This window comes from Neopelma chrysocephalum, unplaced genomic scaffold, assembly GCF_003984885.1.
Source record: "Neopelma chrysocephalum unplaced genomic scaffold, ASM398488v2 Primary Assembly neopelma1_22b, whole genome shotgun sequence".
Taxonomy (NCBI): domain Eukaryota; kingdom Metazoa; phylum Chordata; class Aves; order Passeriformes; family Pipridae; genus Neopelma; species Neopelma chrysocephalum.
Window position 1 is genome coordinate 12,368,567 of NW_020897690.1, and position 18,094 is coordinate 12,386,660.

At 35.9% G+C, this 18,094-nt stretch overlaps 1 protein-coding gene across 3 annotated transcripts in view; it reads left to right on the forward strand.

The window, feature by feature from the left end:
* GALNT1 (polypeptide N-acetylgalactosaminyltransferase 1) overlaps positions 1 to 18,094 on the forward strand; it is an 87,944-nt gene that overhangs the window by 54,873 nt on the left and 14,977 nt on the right. For all 3 annotated transcript variants that reach the window (XM_027680294.1, XM_027680303.1, XM_027680313.1), the window contains 3 exons: positions 9,905 to 10,071; positions 15,210 to 15,417; positions 16,880 to 17,050. In XM_027680294.1, coding sequence (XP_027536095.1) covers positions 9,905 to 10,071; positions 15,210 to 15,417; positions 16,880 to 17,050 — 546 coding nt within the window. The remainder of the gene's footprint in view (positions 1 to 9,904; positions 10,072 to 15,209; positions 15,418 to 16,879; positions 17,051 to 18,094) is intronic.

An 18,094-nucleotide genomic window follows, 5' to 3' on the forward strand; every position in this document is an offset into this window, starting at 1 on the left:
ATTTCTCAAAACAAACTTATTTGCTGTATACTTTAGGATACTATAGTTGAATCATAATATAACACGTTCATAAAATTAACACAATCTCTGTGTGAAGAAAATATTTTGAGTAGATCTATTCATAGTAAAACTAGTAAAGGCACACAAGCAAGACTGTGCTTTTGCAACTCAAATGTGACATTTCATGGGTTTTTTTTAAATAACAGCTCTCGAGGTATTTGCTTCTATATGAGGCTTATGGAGGTGTGCTCGCTTTGCTTTTAGTTATTTTAATTCAGAAGAATAGCTAAGGGGGTAGTTTTATACTACATATAATCTGCTGTAAATGTGGACTGCAGACAAAACAAGTTTCTCACTGCTTCTGTTGATCGTTATCTAACGTTGTGTGGCCTTGACATTCACTGACACCAAAAAGGGGAAAAAAGTATATTTTGTTGATTCAGCAAACTGAAGCAACACACACAGCAGCTGTATGACTACCAGATCTGGTGCAAAGAAGGGGATGGGACAAAACTGCAGTGGTGAAACATGCGTTTGTTGCTTTTGGCAGCAGCCCACAGTCACACCAGATTAGGTGCAATATGGTAGAAAAAAAGCTTTCTTACAGAACCTGTGTATTAAAATCCCGTAAGGCCATGGGGATTTACATAGCCCATAAATTGTGATATGCTTTTTGAACTTTTGGTATTCATTTAGCTCAGGTAATAGTGATGAAAAGATAATAAAAAAAGGGCAAAGTTGTCAACATAGGTGGTCGAAGACTTTAGGAGTTCATTTAACGGTTTGATACATGCTAGAAATCCAGGCTCTTAATTAATGTGGCATCTGTAAAGAAAATCTGCTGACCTGATCACCGGGAATGTAACTTTCAGCAATGTCATGAAAGTCTGAAAGCATGTGAGGTATTAAAGACTTTACTGTCCTTTCAAGCAGGAATGTTTTTTTTCATCTGGCTTTTGTGGTGCGTATAGCTTGTTACTGGCCCCCTGTAGAATCAACATTTGGAATTGTTCTTATTCACGTTGATTTATTGAGTTAACTGGAAGAAATTGCCTGTAAATCTTTTTCCTGGAGAAAGCTTAGAGGGGAAAAAAGTCACTCTAAAAATCAGCTTGCTTCCTGTAACTGGTTTTTTTTTCTTTTTTTTTCTTAATACTGCATACACACACATATATACATGTATATATGCACAAACACTTGGCAGTCTCATTCTTAGTTGCAATCTTCTTAGTTATGCTCATCCATTTTGGATGAGCTGCCATATCCTGAACTTTATTCAAGTTGATAGGTCAGGTATGGAAAATGTTTTGTCTAGAGATCTTAAGGTTCAATTTCAGTCTCTGAGGACAGAACTGGTTTTGCTTCTGTCAAGAGATGCTTTGCTGTGATCACTTTCAGGATAAGGAAATAGTCAATTGCAGTTATTATTATTTTTGTGAAGTTCTGCTTGAATTCTGTAACCACAATGGTTTTAAGAACCATTTTGGGTTTTGTTTTCAGGGTTTAAAGAAGATTTCTACTTGATTCATGAGATAATGCGACCTTTCTTATATCCAAATCTTTGAGATCAGAAGAAAAGAAAGTTTCATACTCTTGATGTCAGGTAAATTATGTAATACTATTGAAGGCAGAAATTAAGCAGGCTGCACTGAAATGTTTAAATAACAATAAGGGATTTGCCTGCATTCAAGGCACCTGTTCAGAAAGATTAATTGGAGTTGTGATATGAATTGTAGAAATGAAGACCTCTTTCTAAACTGAATTATTCTGATTTGATTGGAAGAAGCAGCTTCAGGGTAGTGTGAAGTTTTGTTGCAGCCTTATCTGCAGTGCTTTCTCTTTGTGCTGCTGCAAGTTAAAGCTGTGGTCGTATGCAAAGTCTGTAGTGAAACGTGGTTTGACATGTAACAACAGCTAGTGATTCCATCTTTCTCAGAAGTACTGCTTTTAATCCTTTTAGCTGTTTTGCTTCTGTATGAAAATCAGATCTTTATCCAACTTGATTGTCTTCAATTTGGGAGCTTGGAGCATTCTTAAAATTTACATAGGAAGTGGATTTATTAACACCCTTGTTTAAATGATATTAGGAGGCTGCTACTTATATCCAGGAAAGACTAAGTTAGTGTTTACCAGAAACACACCCCTTGACTTGAGTCCTGGTGATTTGTGCTGTAGTGTTTTGACACTTTTTCTGCCACCCTACTACAGGGCGTTCTCCTCTAATGGAAATGTAGGTCAGTCTCAGCAGCTTCAGGGTGACTCTCAGAGTCTTATTTCAAAACTGGTTTCACCCATGATTTAAGTGGAGAGGAGGTTTTTTGTTGGGCATAGCTGTGCCTCAGCTTTGTTACATTAACTTTATTGTGGGCTGTAACTTCAGGCATATGAACAGGTAAGCAATGAAATACTGACATTTTATAGCACTGCAGTGATATTCATCAGATATCAGTAATTAAACCTGAGGTTTCATGAGAGGAGTTGAGATTTTCTGATTTTGTTTTTTATCGATCAGGAATTAACTTTAATAACCTCAAAGGACAATAAATGTGTGTTTTCAAGTCAAAGGATGCTTACTTTCCAGAGACTCTCAATATATTTTAATACTGAAGTGTATGCTGCTTGTACTGCCTCTGTAATATTAAATAGATTTATTACAGGGGCTGTGCTGTGTAGTATTTCCTCAAAACTTCAGCTCTAACCTGATTTTCAGCAAGACTTGGATTATTCCTATGTGTCATTGTCAAATTTAAGTTTTAAGATGCAGTTTATTTGTAACTGCAGTTTTTATTTATAACTGCTGTTTGTAGTATTCAGGATAAAAGACTGTACTAAATTTGTAAGATAACTAAAGATGCTCCCCTTCCTACCTCAATCTGTTACTAGTACAGCTTTCAAAAACGCATTGGCACTGTGTTGTCATACTGCATGTACAAGCATCAATCTGAGCCCCACTGAGATTTCCCAACTGAGCTGCTTAGTGCACAGGAGACACTTTTACTTCTGTTGCATCTCTGTCCTTTATCAGTGTGCTCTGGGCTGCATGCACTGGGCTAGAAAGCAAGGATTTCATATGTGTTTTACTGCTGTTAATGTTTTTGAGCCACTGTAAATTATTGCTCATGACTTGTTTCTTTGAAAGACTGGTGGAATCTGGGAATAAAATTGGTATCAGTTATAGCATATCATGGCTCAGGTAGTGTCTGAGTCTCTTCATTTTCACGATTAGTTAGGCATGAGTGGCCTTGTTTTGAAAAACCCATATTAAAAAAAATATGTTCCTATGTTAACTTGTTCTCTGATTTCTCCTCTGTGGAGAATAACATGTTGGCAGTATCAGAAGGGGTAGAGATTTGTCCTGTAGTATTTAGAAATTCAGCATTTATTTCTAATGCAGGATATAATTATGACCTCATCTTTCTAGAAAATTACCTACAATTTATTTCATGTTTTGTCTCAGTGAATGAGATTTTCCTCATTGTGTTCATTGCATAAACATTATGGTAGCATATAACTGATTTCCTACAAGACCTCTACCCTGTTTGTAGCTTTGTGTTTGGGGTGTGATTTTTTTAGCCGATGAAGCAAAAGTATTTAAGAGTTATCTGAATATTAAATCCTGGGTTTTTTTTTACTTTCAGAAATGATTTAGCATGACTGAAGGGTGTGCAAACAGATCATTGCTAAGAATGTAAATATTTGTCTTTTAAGGTTTGACAATATTAAACATGTAGCACTCAATCTTGGGTTTTGGGAATAATTTCTAAGTAAATTGATCCGTGAATACAATTTCATAATTTCATAAAATGCCAAATGCTATTCTGTAATAAGATGGCTGCATTTTTTTAAGGTAACATTTGGGGTGTTTGTCAGAGAACTAACAGTAAAGAGAGGTGGCATGAGGATAGCGAAGGGTAATGTCCCGAGTTCCTGGCGTGTCTGCATCTTGTGTGTGCCGATGGCTAGAGTGGGTAAGGTTTATTGACCTCCAGGTTGGTGACTGAGCAGAGCAGATAGGTATTAGAAGAATTTCACCTTCTGATGGGTTCAACTGAAGGATCATGTGTGATCACTAGTAGATTTCTTCTGTCCCTCCAGTGGTGAAGTGTGTCTTTTTTCTTATTCCTTCACTGGCATGAGAGAAGAGAGGCTTCCAGTTCTGCCAGATGTGGAGGAGGATTGAGTGTGTATGGTTGTCGTCTTGTAGAAAGTGCAAAATGAAAAGTTGTCTTCCTTCTGTGCAAGATAGTGCTGAAGTAGCAATTAAACTCTGAGATTTAATGACTTAATTTTATTTGGACAGAATTGCTGCTTGTTGTCTCTTCTGGTTATTTTTGTAATGTCTCTTGTGGACTATTTGTACTCTGGGCTGAAAGAGAAAGTAGGAAAGCAGTTTATTCAGAGGCTCTTCAGGTGCATTTGAAGTAGCATCAGATAGTTTTCAAGTGGCTATACTTAATCCACTGAATAAAATTCTCTGAGATTTTTTTTTTCTGAATGTCGTCATGTAAAGCATGCAGAGGTTATATGTAAGATTCAACTAACACCTTCACAAAGAGTCACAATAATGGAGAAGTATAACAAAACTCATAGTTGTTTTTTGCCTTTCATTTTAAAAACTTTTGTAATGGGTTTAAAATTTTGAAATCTGGCTACAGGGTGTCAGGGACAACAACATGTATTTGTTTTGCTGTCACTTCTCCTTTAGCAGTGTTATACAGATGTATGTTAGGATCTGTCTACCTTTTTTGCTTTTAGTCCATTAAATTTGATTTCAATTTATGAAGGATTCCGACCTGTTACACTGCCGTGTGTTCTTGGAGAGATATAGACATAGGAATAACTATGTAGTTATAATGAACTGGGCCAGGCTATTCTCATAGAATCATAGAATGGTTTGGGTTGGAAGGGACTTTAAAGATCCTCTAGTTCCAACCCCCCTGCCATGGGCAGGGACACCTTCCACTAGACCAGGTTGCTCAAAGCCCCATCCAATCTGACCTTGAACACTTCTAGGGAGGGCATATCCACAACTTCTCTGGGCAACCTGTTCCACTGCCTTACCACTCTCACTGTAAGGAATTTCTTGCAAATATACAATATCCTCACAATATCCAATGTAAGCCTACTCTCTCAATTTAAAGCTATTCTCCCTTGTTCTATCACTGCAGCACTTTGTAAAAAGTCCCTCTCCAGCTTTCTTGTACCCCCTTTAGGTACTAGGAGGTGCTATAAGGTCTTTCCAGACCCTTCTCTTCTCCAGGCTGAACAATCCCAACTCTCTCTGACTTTCTTTGTAGGAGAGGTGCTACAGCCTTCTGATCATCTTAGTGGCCCTCCTCTAGACTCTCTCTAACAAGAGCATATCTTTCTTACGTTGGAGACCCCAGAGCAGAATGCAGTACTCAATATTCTAAATATAGGATGCAAAATTGCAAAAAGATGAAATTCTGTGAAGAATGTATAGGAGCATCTTACAGAGGTCAGAGAGGGTCATGTCTTTATAGTCCTGTGATTTCTTCATAAAACAACTTTAAAAAGTCTAGCTTCTAAACTTAATTATTTTTTCTCAGATCTAATTTTGATGGGACATTAAAAATCTTTGACAATTTAAATTTTATTTCCTATGTAATTTTCCACTTTATTTCTGCTGTGGTTTGACCCCAGCCGGCAACTAAGCCTCATGCAGCCACTTGCTCACTCCCCCCACAGTGGGTTGGGGAGAGAATTGGAAGGGTAAAAGTGAAAATTTGTGTATTGAGGTAGACAGTTTAATCAGGAAAGCAAAAGCCACACACACAAGCAAAGCAAAACAAGGAATTCATTCAGTGCTTTCGGTGGGCAGGCAGGTGTTCAGCCGTCCCCAGGAAAGCAGGGCTCTATCACATGTCACAATGACTTTGGAAGATAAATGCCATCACTCTGAATATCTCCCTGCTTTCCTTCTTCTCCCCCCATCTTTATATACTGAGTGTGACAGCATATGGTATGGGATGTCCTTTGGGTCATCTGGGGTCACCTGTCCCTTCCTAGCTTCTTGTGCAACCTCAGCCTCCTCGCTGGTGGGGTAAGGTGAGTAAGAGAAAAGTTCTTGACTCTGTGTAAGCACTGCTCAGCAGGGATGGAAACATCCCTGAATTATCGATGTTGTTTTCATCACAAATCCAAAACATGGCCCTTTATTATCTACTGTGGAGAAATTAACTCTACCCCAGCCAAAACCAGCACAATTTCCTAATTACATGAAAGCAAGAAATCAAATATTAGGGAATAATACAAGGCTAATGCAACTTGAAAAGGGGGATTTCAGTGCACGAGATAGAGACTTGCTATGAAATTAGGAACATAATTGTTTTGAGCATGGTAATGCGTACATCAAGAAATGTAGGCTAATTAGGATTTTTGTCTTGATCGTATTTTAACAATCTGGTCTATACTTTTTCTGTGTCTTTAGGTAATAGTAAGTCTCTGCTTGTATTTAAAATGTCTGACATTTTTGGGGAGTTTCCACAATCTAAATAATAAATGGAGTCATATTAGCTGAGAGTTTTCATGGTGAATGCTGTAGATTAAGGAAAGGATGATGCATTCCATGTGGAGTAGATATTCTCATCTGCTGTTTGGAGTCTTCATTAAATTACTGGAGATGGTATGCCTTCCTAATATTATGCACTCAATTTTAAAACTGTTTGAGCTGTGATTCAACAAAAAGAACATAATATATTAGTAGGTCATTAAAATTCAAATTGTCCTTAATTCATAGCCTATGTGTCATACCTCTCACGGTTATATTCTGCTTCTAACGTTGCATAACTGTTGGTTGAAGCTAATGCTTTATTTTAAATTCTATAGTACTCCCTTTCTGGGGTAATTTGTTTACAAATGAAAGACAAAAAGGATTCTTAATTTAAATGTTTTTTAATAAGAATAAAACATGAGGTTTACATAGAATGCTAATGTCTAATCACAAGCATCAAGTGTTCTATTTTATTTGTCTTATGTTCTGCAGCGATATATTCCAGGGGGGGAAGGAGTTATCAGTGTTTTCAAAATTAAAAACAGGAGATTTTATTTGTGTGTATTCACAACAATTTGTACAAATATAGCTAAAAGATATATGTAGAGAGGCAAGTAAAAGGAATATTAAAACCCAGATCTCATACTCTTAGTTCTTTCATTTATCCTGCCTGCATCAGTGAATCTTTCCAGAATAATTTCATACCAAACACTTTATTAAGAAGAGCATTCAAAAATGTCAAGCCGGTTTTGTTGTGAAACATCCTTGTGTTATGCATGGCAGCCTTTTACATCTTGGTAAACGAGCGTCATGGTTTAAACCCAGCCAGCAACGAAGTACCAGACTGTGATCACTCTTAGATTCTTACCCCAGAAAGCATTGATCTCTGGGGGTGAGAATGGGCACACCTCGTTATGGCAAGGAGGATGTTCACCTTCTGCAAGAAGGGCAGTAGGAATGCCTTGCAGGGGGGCAGGGTTGTCCCCAAAAAATTTTGGAAGCCTTCCTCTTGGTGCTAAAAAGTTCCCCTTCAAAGACAGATCTCAAGTGTTGTAATATATTTATACTTCAGGAAGTGTAATGGTATATAAACGTTGTAGTCCCTGATCATGTGGCTGACATTTATAACAGTTCATTAATTTGAGCTCAGTGAAATAAAATCTTCTGTAAAACCATGATAAAAGGCAAGACTGGAGATGAGAGATTTCATACTACAGTAGTGGATCCTGTGGCTACCCCAGCATGATATTCCTGGTGAATGACACATTGTTACTGCTTTTCATAGAGAACTGCTAACAGGCTTCTCTTGACTTTTTTTTACAAATATTCTTCCAAAAAGTGGAGGAGCAATCAGTGGATTTGTATTACTGTTGTAGCTGAGGTCTACAATCAGACACACTTATCTTCTGGTCTAGGGAGCAGTGCAGTAGAAGGAATAAAACATCTTGTTTTTAAAATAGCAAAGTAGACTGAACAAATGGCAAACATGGGCATAAAATTATTTGGCTTGTGATCAAATTTTTCATCTGAAATTCATAGCATTATTTTGAAAAGCTATTCTGTTTTTCAAGGGATACCAAAGAAATAACTTTTTCAGTTGGCATGCTTTGCAATTTTTTTTATACGCGAAATAAATTGGGATAACACAGAGATATATGCAGATTTTCGTAAAGATTTTATAATGTTCAGTTCAGTGTGATAAATAATTAAATTTGACCATAGTTGTGTAATAAGTAAGTATAATATTGAAGACAGATAGTGCCTGATCTTACTGCTTCAATTCTTAGAAATGGAAAATGATTCCACAGAAGCTCTTGCAGATATTCTTTGTTTGTACCCGGGCTTACTGATCTCTTCTGAGATATCTGTGCACACTGGGCTTTTGTCACCACCTCAGAGCTGAAATGCCAATGTGCTGTGAGAGCTGCTCTCTCTGAGAAGAGCTCTGGCTAGCCAAGTTATCCAGCAAATAAAATATTCATGTTGGGAGCCTACTTCTGCCTGACATTCACTGGTTGGCATGGTATTGGATGCTTACACCACGATCCTGTATCAGCAGGCTGATCCTTCAGTATTGTTTTTGTATGTTTAGGGTAGAGGATATTCACTGTGTACTGCTCAAGCGCTGGGACTGTGCTGCTGTTAGGATGATAGTCATGAATACTTGTTAATGTATTTTAGTAGCATTTGGATCAGGTTACATTACAGTGACCTGACTCAAAAATTTGAGATTTAATAAAAGCTTTTTTGTTGGAATGCAGCTCCGTTGAATATATTTCTTTTTCTGCTTCAATGTTTTTCCTTGTGTTTGAGATGTGCATATATATCTCTTTAACTTTGATTCTTAAAAGATTTAGTACTATCAAATCTTATGTAAGTAGTTGTGTGTGATTTTGAATGTGCAGGAGGAACAGATCTATGCAGGGAACACTTAAATTTGCGTGGTTATCTTTTTAGAACAGAATTGCCTTTTTTCAGAACTGTGATCAGTACTTTGTGTACAGTGTATTGATTTTTGTAGAAGATACTGAAAATATCTCTTGTTTTAAAAAATATCATTGCAGAATGTAAAAATGTTGGCTGAATATGGAATTACTTGGAGTGTATGTCATAGTATATCAATGCCTTGTATATACTGTTAGCAGAGCTAGACCTATGGTCTTCCATGCTAACTTTGGCATGTGAGCATAATTCTCTTTTAATTTGATGAACCTTTGTAGCACTTAAACATTTATACAATGAAGTGGGAAAACTCTGCTTTTTATGTAATATAATCACATTAAATTATGAAATATATTTAACTCACTGGTACTGTAGGTAGTATGCGTTTAGTCTCAGCTTTTTCCAAACATCAGCTGTATCCAGAATTCTTTACCTCTTTTAGTTATTTAGTTTTGTTCATTATATACCTTTATTACATTTACTTCCTAGTTTAAATTTGCCATTTTTTATCTTGTGTCTCTCTCTCCATTCCCTTTCTGTCCCAGTCACAGTTATTAGAGTTTCCCCCTTGCCCTCTGAGGGAATGGAGGCCTAAAGGAGGGGCTTGGATTAGTGTATCTGAACATACTACACAAAACGGGTAGCAGAAGTAAATCATCTGTTACCATACTCTGTTAGTAGTATGGATGTCTGTTTGATTTCTAGAATGGGTTATTGAATTTTATGTTCTTCTTTCGGAGCGGTAGATTGGAATACATAGATGTACGCGTGGAAGTCATGGTGGTTGATAGGTAAAGATATGAATCTGTGCACTGTTTGCTCCTTTGCCATACTTTGCATACAGTTGATGCATAGAGGAATGTTAATATTGATACTCAGAGATGAACCTCAGACAGCTCTAACTGAAGGCTTGACCTTCACAAATGCATGCTTTATTTTTATTTATAGGTGTAAAACGAAGGTGTATGCAGACAACCTTCCCACAACGAGCGTTGTCATTGTTTTTCACAATGAAGCTTGGAGCACACTTCTACGAACTGTTCACAGTGTGATAAACCGGTCACCACGACACATGCTGGAAGAAATCGTCCTTGTCGATGATGCCAGTGAAAGAGGTAAAGATGATGATGGCGCTTTAGCTTGCTGCTTTTTTTATTTCAAAAATTGATGCTGACTTTATATAGGCTTAGCCCTCCTCAGCAAAACACATTAGCTGGGGGGGGGGAAGGCAAAGGGAGCAACACCCATTTTGAAATACAGATGGATCATTCTGCACTGAAAGCCAATGTAAGTTTATCTGTCTGTTTACTTTTCTGTTGACAGTGTAGAGTTTGTGTTTGCTAGCAGGTTTATCCTATTATAGCTTTCATGTTTTGCATTTAGAATTTTAGCACATTTATAATGCTTGAGGATATTTAATACTAGAATCACCTGGTGAATAATAGCAAAGGCAACTGTTTGTTACACATATCCGAATTTACTATCACTACCACCATTAGGCTTGGCATGCAGAGGAATTAATTTTGATTATTCAGTTCATGGGAATTGAAAATTGAGTTTCTATGCTGTTAGAGGTTCCATTTCTTAATAATAGTGCTCCAGATGTATTCATTACAATGAATAACAGAAGATTTTCTAACTGAAGAGCATTAGAAGTGGATTTTTGCACTTCATGTATAACCTGATAGAAGGTATAATGATTTACTTCTTCAGGTTACGTATGTGTATGATACCTTGCATGTTAACTGACCTGTTTCACACTATGTGGATCTAGAGTACAGCTACTTGTGGAGTAACTGAGTGGACTAAAGAAAGGACATATCAGCTCACTCTGATCAGCCTCTGACAAGTCTGTTTTCCTAAGGAAGCACAGCTCATGCACTGAGGTTGTGTTTGCACTTGACTGTGTTCCTTTCCTCTCTCGGGCACTCTCACTTGCTTTTGCTTTTCCTTTTTTACTGATACTGACTTTAACTGCTTCAGCCAATTCCAGTGTAATTTGGAAGAAAAGACAGAGGCCTTAAATACAACTACATTCAGGCAGCAGAAGAGAAATGCCCATGCAAAGTGCAGGGCTGGCACATAAGTATGTTCAGGATTAGATGAGACATGTGATCAACTTTTACTTTTAGAAAGACACAACATCGCATTTTTGGTTTTTTTTCACCTGTGGGTAATTTATAATTGTACCCCCCCCCGATTTTGTTGTAGTTTTTCAACCTTTATATAAAAATTCCATATTTTGTTTATCAAAACAGTCCTTGGCACTACTTAAAATCAGTGTTAATTATTATTTGTGACAGGTCAGCTTTCTGTATGACCTAGAAATAAAGACCAAGCCAATATTAGAATAATGAAAATATTACTTATGTTTTGCCTCTTCAGTTTCTGTTTTAGAAAAAAATCAATTTTAGCATAGCAATAGACATGTCATCACTATGAATCATAAAATTATAGTCCACTTGAAAAAGCATGTTGCTTTGTGTAGATAAATTTTCTGTTTCAGGGTTAGGTAATAAAAACAAAGAAACTTAATTCCAGGCTGAAAGATAGAATATTTCATAGGTTTTGGTGGTTATTGAACCTGTTCCAATACTTCATTTTGAAGCCTGTGATCTTCATTTCAGATCACTTAGGCATCTTTTATTTGTCATTATTTTCAACAATTACTGAAAGGGGGGTTTTTTGTTTTGTTTTCCAAAAACTTGTTATGGTTCCGTCAAGCATGCTTTTAGATTAAACAAAACAGACGGGTATGATGCCTGAAAATTTGAAGGGTTTACATATGCTACTTAAGCATTGTTTGTGTTGAATTAAAACAGCGTACTTTTCCAGAAAAAGACAGTGTTCAGCCTGAGTAGTGTATATTGAATTCTAGCATCAGAGTAATTTTAATTGGAATAAAGTAAGCATTCAGTCTGCTTGAAGCACACTTTGTATCTGTTAGTGTCATGCTCTTAGAAGAATGAATTTGCATAATATCACACATTTGTTTACACTTTTACACTTGAAAAGCTTTGGAGAAACAAGACATCTGTATCATTGTTCTCTAGTTACTGATCAGGATTGCAACTTTAGCTTTTAAATATTGATCTTTGGTAACTATTTAAAAAAAGTTGACAGCAGAAATCAGGATTAGCCAGTACTTAAAACTAGGTCAGCACTGAATAACCAAGTGTGGTAGGCAGATTGCGTTAGGATAGACTACATCCACAGAAGTTAGTGATACAGATACAGATCAAAGCAATGTAACCAAAGCTAAATTCCTGCCAATAACATCTTATAAAAATATTTGCTCTTCTTAGAAAACTGTGTTGGCAAGCTTGTATGAGATAAGACTGTTTTTTATTGTAGTTTAATAAAAAAAAGTTTGAAACTAAATTTTTCATTTACATTCATATCAGGGTGACTCAGTAATAGAATTGGCAAGGTATTTTTCAACTAACACACTTACTTGACTTGAACTGAATATATTTGCTTTTTTGACATTCTTTCTGCTACTACTCTTTAAACTGTCTGTAGTCCTAGGTAAAATTATGCACCCTTTGGATAGAGAAAAAGTTGAAAAGAATATCTACCACTAAGAGTTACAGTTATACCTCTGAAAATACATGAATTATTATTGTTTCCACCCAGAAGTATCATGTGTATGTGTATATGTGTGGGTTTTTTAATATTATCAAACCTCACTCTGTTGGAAGTGTATGAAGCATGCTAAAAAATACTCAGTTGTCATCGTGGGTCACTCGTAGGCAACTGCCTATGTAATGCATAGAACTTCTCATTTCGGTGTTTAACATAGAATTTAGTATAAATTAATATGGAATTTAGTATAAATAAAACCATTACTATAAGTTTGCATAGAAAATAGTTCTACAGCTTGATCCTGACATTTCTTCTAGGCCAAAATGTATTGCATACACTAAAAGACTAGTCAAATACTTACTTTTTTCTTTAAGAGAAAAAAAAGTCTTACCTTACAAGAAACCATTACCGGTTTCTAGATGTATGATTAATCCAAAAAGCTAGACTTCTACTACTGGAAGAAAAGGGAGCAATTTGTGAGGAATGTTTATTGCTTTTAGAGAGGGTGTTCTGGAGGGAAAATAGCTGTTTAGATTTGAGCATTTAACCTTAATTGCTGGTAGCAGAGGAACTTCAGAAATCTTGATGCCTGAGTTTTATTTATCATGCTTTTGTAGAGATGAGACATCAAGCTCTATCTTTTTGCTTATTTTGCTGAAATTATAGTAATATTTTAAGGGTATGGTTACTTAAGGTCTGTCACATTGCTTCGTTTCTTGGAATAGTCCCTTCTGAAGTTTTGAACAAAGTGGTAGTTCATATGGACATGGTTAAACATGGGAGAAGGGCTGTTCTTAACCTTATTCCCTCCATAGCAAAAACACTGCACACATCTGTGATTGTTTCTTAGAGCAAAAAAAAGTTGAAAAGTACTTGATAAATTGAAATTTTAAATACTTTACAGGGAAGTTGAAGGTAGGACTTAAGATTTTTGTATGCAATATTGACCATGACTTTTTGTAATGCAAATTTGTGTTTTATGTTAGTTCTTGACTGGCTGCAGTTGTATTATTGAAATCTTCCTCTCTTCCTCCTGTCAGAATTTTACCATTATGTTAATATAACTACATTCAAGAAGCATTGTCACAGCCCAAATTCATTCATTCAGCTTTGAAGTAGTTAGAACTACTTTAAAGGCTTGTCAGTACTACACCTGAAATCTGCAGAGGAACATGTTGATTTGTGTGACTTGCTCATCATATGGTTACCATAGAGAGAAATACTGCGCACTCTGTGTATATCATGGAAGCCCTTTACACACATTACCATGATACTAGTTCTTTTAAATTAGTGGCTTTGGAAAGCTACAATGTAAAGAGATGCTACAGACTCAGTCAGCTAAATGATCTCTGTGCTCAACCCCATAAGCCCTGCAAAATGTTCAGACATATACACTTGGTTTGTGCTAATAAACATTTTTACATTTGAGTCTCTGTTAATATGCAAAATAAGAACTAACTTGCTTTGAGTTTCTCTGGAAACAAATATTTAAGATGTATCAACCTCTTATGCACTTTTAGCACAGTTCAGCTTTCAAGAGGTGTCAGAACTTATTTCTGTGGGTTTTAGTGGCAGTCCAACAATGCACAGGAAAAAAATTAGAAGGCAGTTGGGACTCAGTCATCCGGAGCAGTGGTAAGGAGTGGTAATCACCCTCAGGTCAGCCCTGCCTCTTGAGATTTACAAAACAGCCACTAAGAGTTCATGCTGTGCTTTTTTCCCTCCTCCAGTGTCACACTTATTCTTGTATGAGGTACTTAAAAGTGCCTTATGCTTTGCACTGTTGTAGTACAACTCCTGTGTGCTTTGAGTGTATAACCTAATATATTCCGTAGCTGTGGTAAAAGACAACTTTGCCTTTTATACAGATTTGAAATCTGCAAATTATTGCAGAAGTCTGTTTCTGTGACTGTCAATTGCATTCTCCCTCAACTGTTTGTTCTTCCTTTGACATTCATCATAGCACAATAGGTCTTTGCAATGCAAGTAATTTTGAGTCCCTAGGCGTATGGTAGTCAGTTACGACTGTTCTATTCTGAATAATTTGTTCCTCAGCTAAATTGAGATTTGTTGGTGTTACAGATATTGATTTATGTATAGCTGATTCTGGGAGGGTTTTTTAGGTGTTATAGTGATAATTTAGTAGGAAAAATGTGAGCCAGAAAACCCTAGAGAAAGCATAGTTGAAAAATTATTTTGATGTTTTAAACTCCTGATAAAGAAATTATCTGTAAGTTACATTACTGTAACTTAGGAGGCAATTAATTATGTTCAGCTAGTGAAATAATGTCTGTATTTTCTTGATAGAGAAGCGTTATGTCCAAGAGCACTTATGCATGTGTTTTTGAATATGAGTCACATCTTTTCCATTGTAAAAACTTGCCTATCCCATCTGGATTTTGTATAAGCATTCTACCTTCTCTTCATTGTTGTGTTTTCCATAATGAAGAAATAAAGAGGAGAAAGAACTTCCTGTGCTATCAAGTGAAGCACTTGGAAATGTGGAAGGGCATATTGGGAAGTGTACAATAAGCCGCAAAGGAAACTAGCTGAGAAAGCAGGAAAACAGTAGAAAAGAAATGAGGAAATGTCTCTTAATTCAAATCTCTTTGTGATTAAAAAAAATTACTTAACTGACAGTTTTCATGGTTTTGATCATTCTTCGCAGACTTCTTAAAAAGACCTCTGGAGAGTTATGTGAAAAAATTAAAAGTACCTGTTCATGTGATTCGAATGGAACAGCGTTCTGGATTGATTAGAGCAAGATTAAAGGGGGCTGCTGCTTCTAAAGGCCAGGTCATCACCTTCTTAGATGCTCATTGTGAATGTACAGTAGGCTGGCTTGAACCTCTGCTGGCAAGGATCAAAGCTGACAGGTAATTATCCATCTATTCACCCACGTTGGATTTTTTCGGTTGTTAGGAAATCTTCCAAGTATTACAAAATAGTCTACAAGCAAATATCTACTTTCTAAAGGACTGAATAAATTCTCATTGGTATAAGGATAAAAGGCTAATACAGGTAAACTTCTTTAAAAGTAAAACTCTGTTTCAAGTGAAGTCTATATTGGAATGCATGGAATAATGTGTTAAATAGCAGAAATCCTGAGCATGAATGGAGTCGAGAAAGCAAGGGAATTTGAGGTCAGTCTGCAACCTGGCCCATTCTTTCATGAATTTGGGTAGATATTTTTGAAGAAGAAATGGAGCCCTGATCTCATATAACACCAATACTGTGAGCAAGACCTGTCAGGTTTACTGTTTTCAGGTTCTCGTAGCAATTTCTTTATTTCATAATGGTTTTGATTGTGGAAATATGTGCTGTGTCTTGGTCTTCTGGGATGTACTTTTTACAGATAGAATAATTACTGAAATCATGTTCATCTGCTCCTATGATTGTGTGATAGAAATTGCATTGGGGGGAACAGTGAGAGAATGATCTGCTTTATAAAACAATCATATATCCGAGCAGTAGCTGTAGTTGCACACTAGTCTGTTAGAAGACAGCATATTAAATAGAATAGCTATTAAGTATGGTGTTCAGATCTCTATTTAGTCCTTATGGTTATAGGTAAAAATCACTTTTAAAATTTCATGTTACAAAATATAGTGTTATATGATGAATAAGCTACAAGTAATGAAGAATCTTTGTTCAGCACTGTGCTAAGACAAAGTACTAAACTTTAAATTATCATTAATACACTTTCTGTGAGACTAAAATATATATGTTGTTACAATTTGTGCAAATTCTCAAACTTACGTCCTTTAAATTCAGTTGCAACCAACCCCAGAATTTTTTTACAGAGCTTCCCATGAGAGGCCACTTTCTGTCAACTTTGATGCAGTATTATACTTTGTTAGCAATGACTATCATTTCTTAGTCCTGAGAGTGTATAAGAATACTTCTCCAGAGTTAACGTCCAAGTCTTAATTTCAAAACATGCAAGTTACTGTGACCACGCAACTAGAAACAAGAACCTCTTGTTTTCTACCCAATCACTATGGAGCAATGAGAAAGCTGGGATCAGTAATTCCATCTGTAGAGGAATGAATATTTATTGCAGATAATGATGCAAATACATCTGGTATTGCCAAAATTGTATCAGAAAAACACATTTTCCTCTATATGAATTAACTCTAATTAGCAAGACAGAATGTGAGAATGTTTCCTGGTAATAATTTATTGAGTACTGTTGTTAAGAGATGGCAAAGGAAAATTTAAACCATATGTGTTAAAAACAATATTTAATAAAAAAGACAAAAACAAACCAACAACAAAACAACAAACCATCTTTTTTGACACTTTAATTAATAGGATTTGGTTCTTCCCTTTTCCTAGGAGGACTGTAGTGTGTCCCATCATTGATGTAATCAGTGATGACACCTTCGAATATATGGCAGGTTCTGACATGACCTATGGTGGGTTCAACTGGAAGTTGAATTTTCGTTGGTACCCTGTTCCTCAGAGAGAGATGGATCGACGGAAAGGAGATCGAACCCTTCCTGTTAGGTAATGAGAAGTTATTCAATTGGTTATGATTTTCATATCCTTTCTAGGTTAAACTTGTAAGTACTTGAGGTTATTAAGTACTTAGTTAAGCATTGTAGCATCTTTTTTGTCTGGTTGAAGGAACAATATAAAAGTTTTTACATGGATTGATTGTTGCTAATTTTTGGTAGCAATAAAAGAAGCAATCAACTTCACTTTGAAAATATTTCTAAGTTTCATGTTAATTACTGCAGAATTACTAGCTTTTAGCTAGTTTTTATAATGATGCACGGGTTTTAACAAAGCTTATTTTTATTTTTTAATTGAACCTTTTATTCTAACAAAGCAAATAGTATTTTGAAAAGATACATTAATTTTTGGCATATGTGTTTATATTTGTGTATGCGCATTCATTTATATTTGGATGTCATGTAGGTTTATGACAAAGGTAAAGAGAAAGATAACCTGTGCGTAATGTGTACCTTTAAACAGTTGCAAACATACATTTTCTGCCCTTGCTGTTTTGAAAAGTGGGCCATGTTTACTTCCCATAAAGTTGACGATATGGCCTTTACTGGTTTGTTTGTCAAGAAATTGAGAGGTCTTCTCAGGATATGGCTAATTGTACTACTCCCCTCCCCCAGTTTCCTTTTTAGGAGGGGGAAAAGACATATAAATTTTTATTTAAATTGTGACCTAGCTTGTATATTATGTATCTTTCAGAAAAAGCCAAAAATGTTTCAGGAAAATAGCTAGTGATATAAAATCATTTATGCTAAAAGTGTAAATAATTGAACTACAAAGTTATGTCATCAGCCTAACATATAATTTACTTACTGTGTATTTGTTGTCTAAAAAAGATGAAATTTGAAAGATGTTTCTAAAGCTCTGAGAAACTACTAGCACTGTTTTATTTTTTTCTACCAGTAACAAATTTGAAAGGAAAATCTGGATGTAGCCCTGACTATACAATTTTCATTTATGAAGCAATAATAGTGAAAGCAAGCAGGCCACTTCTTAGCCTCCCATAACTTTTTCAAGCACAGTAGCCAGAATTATGATTTT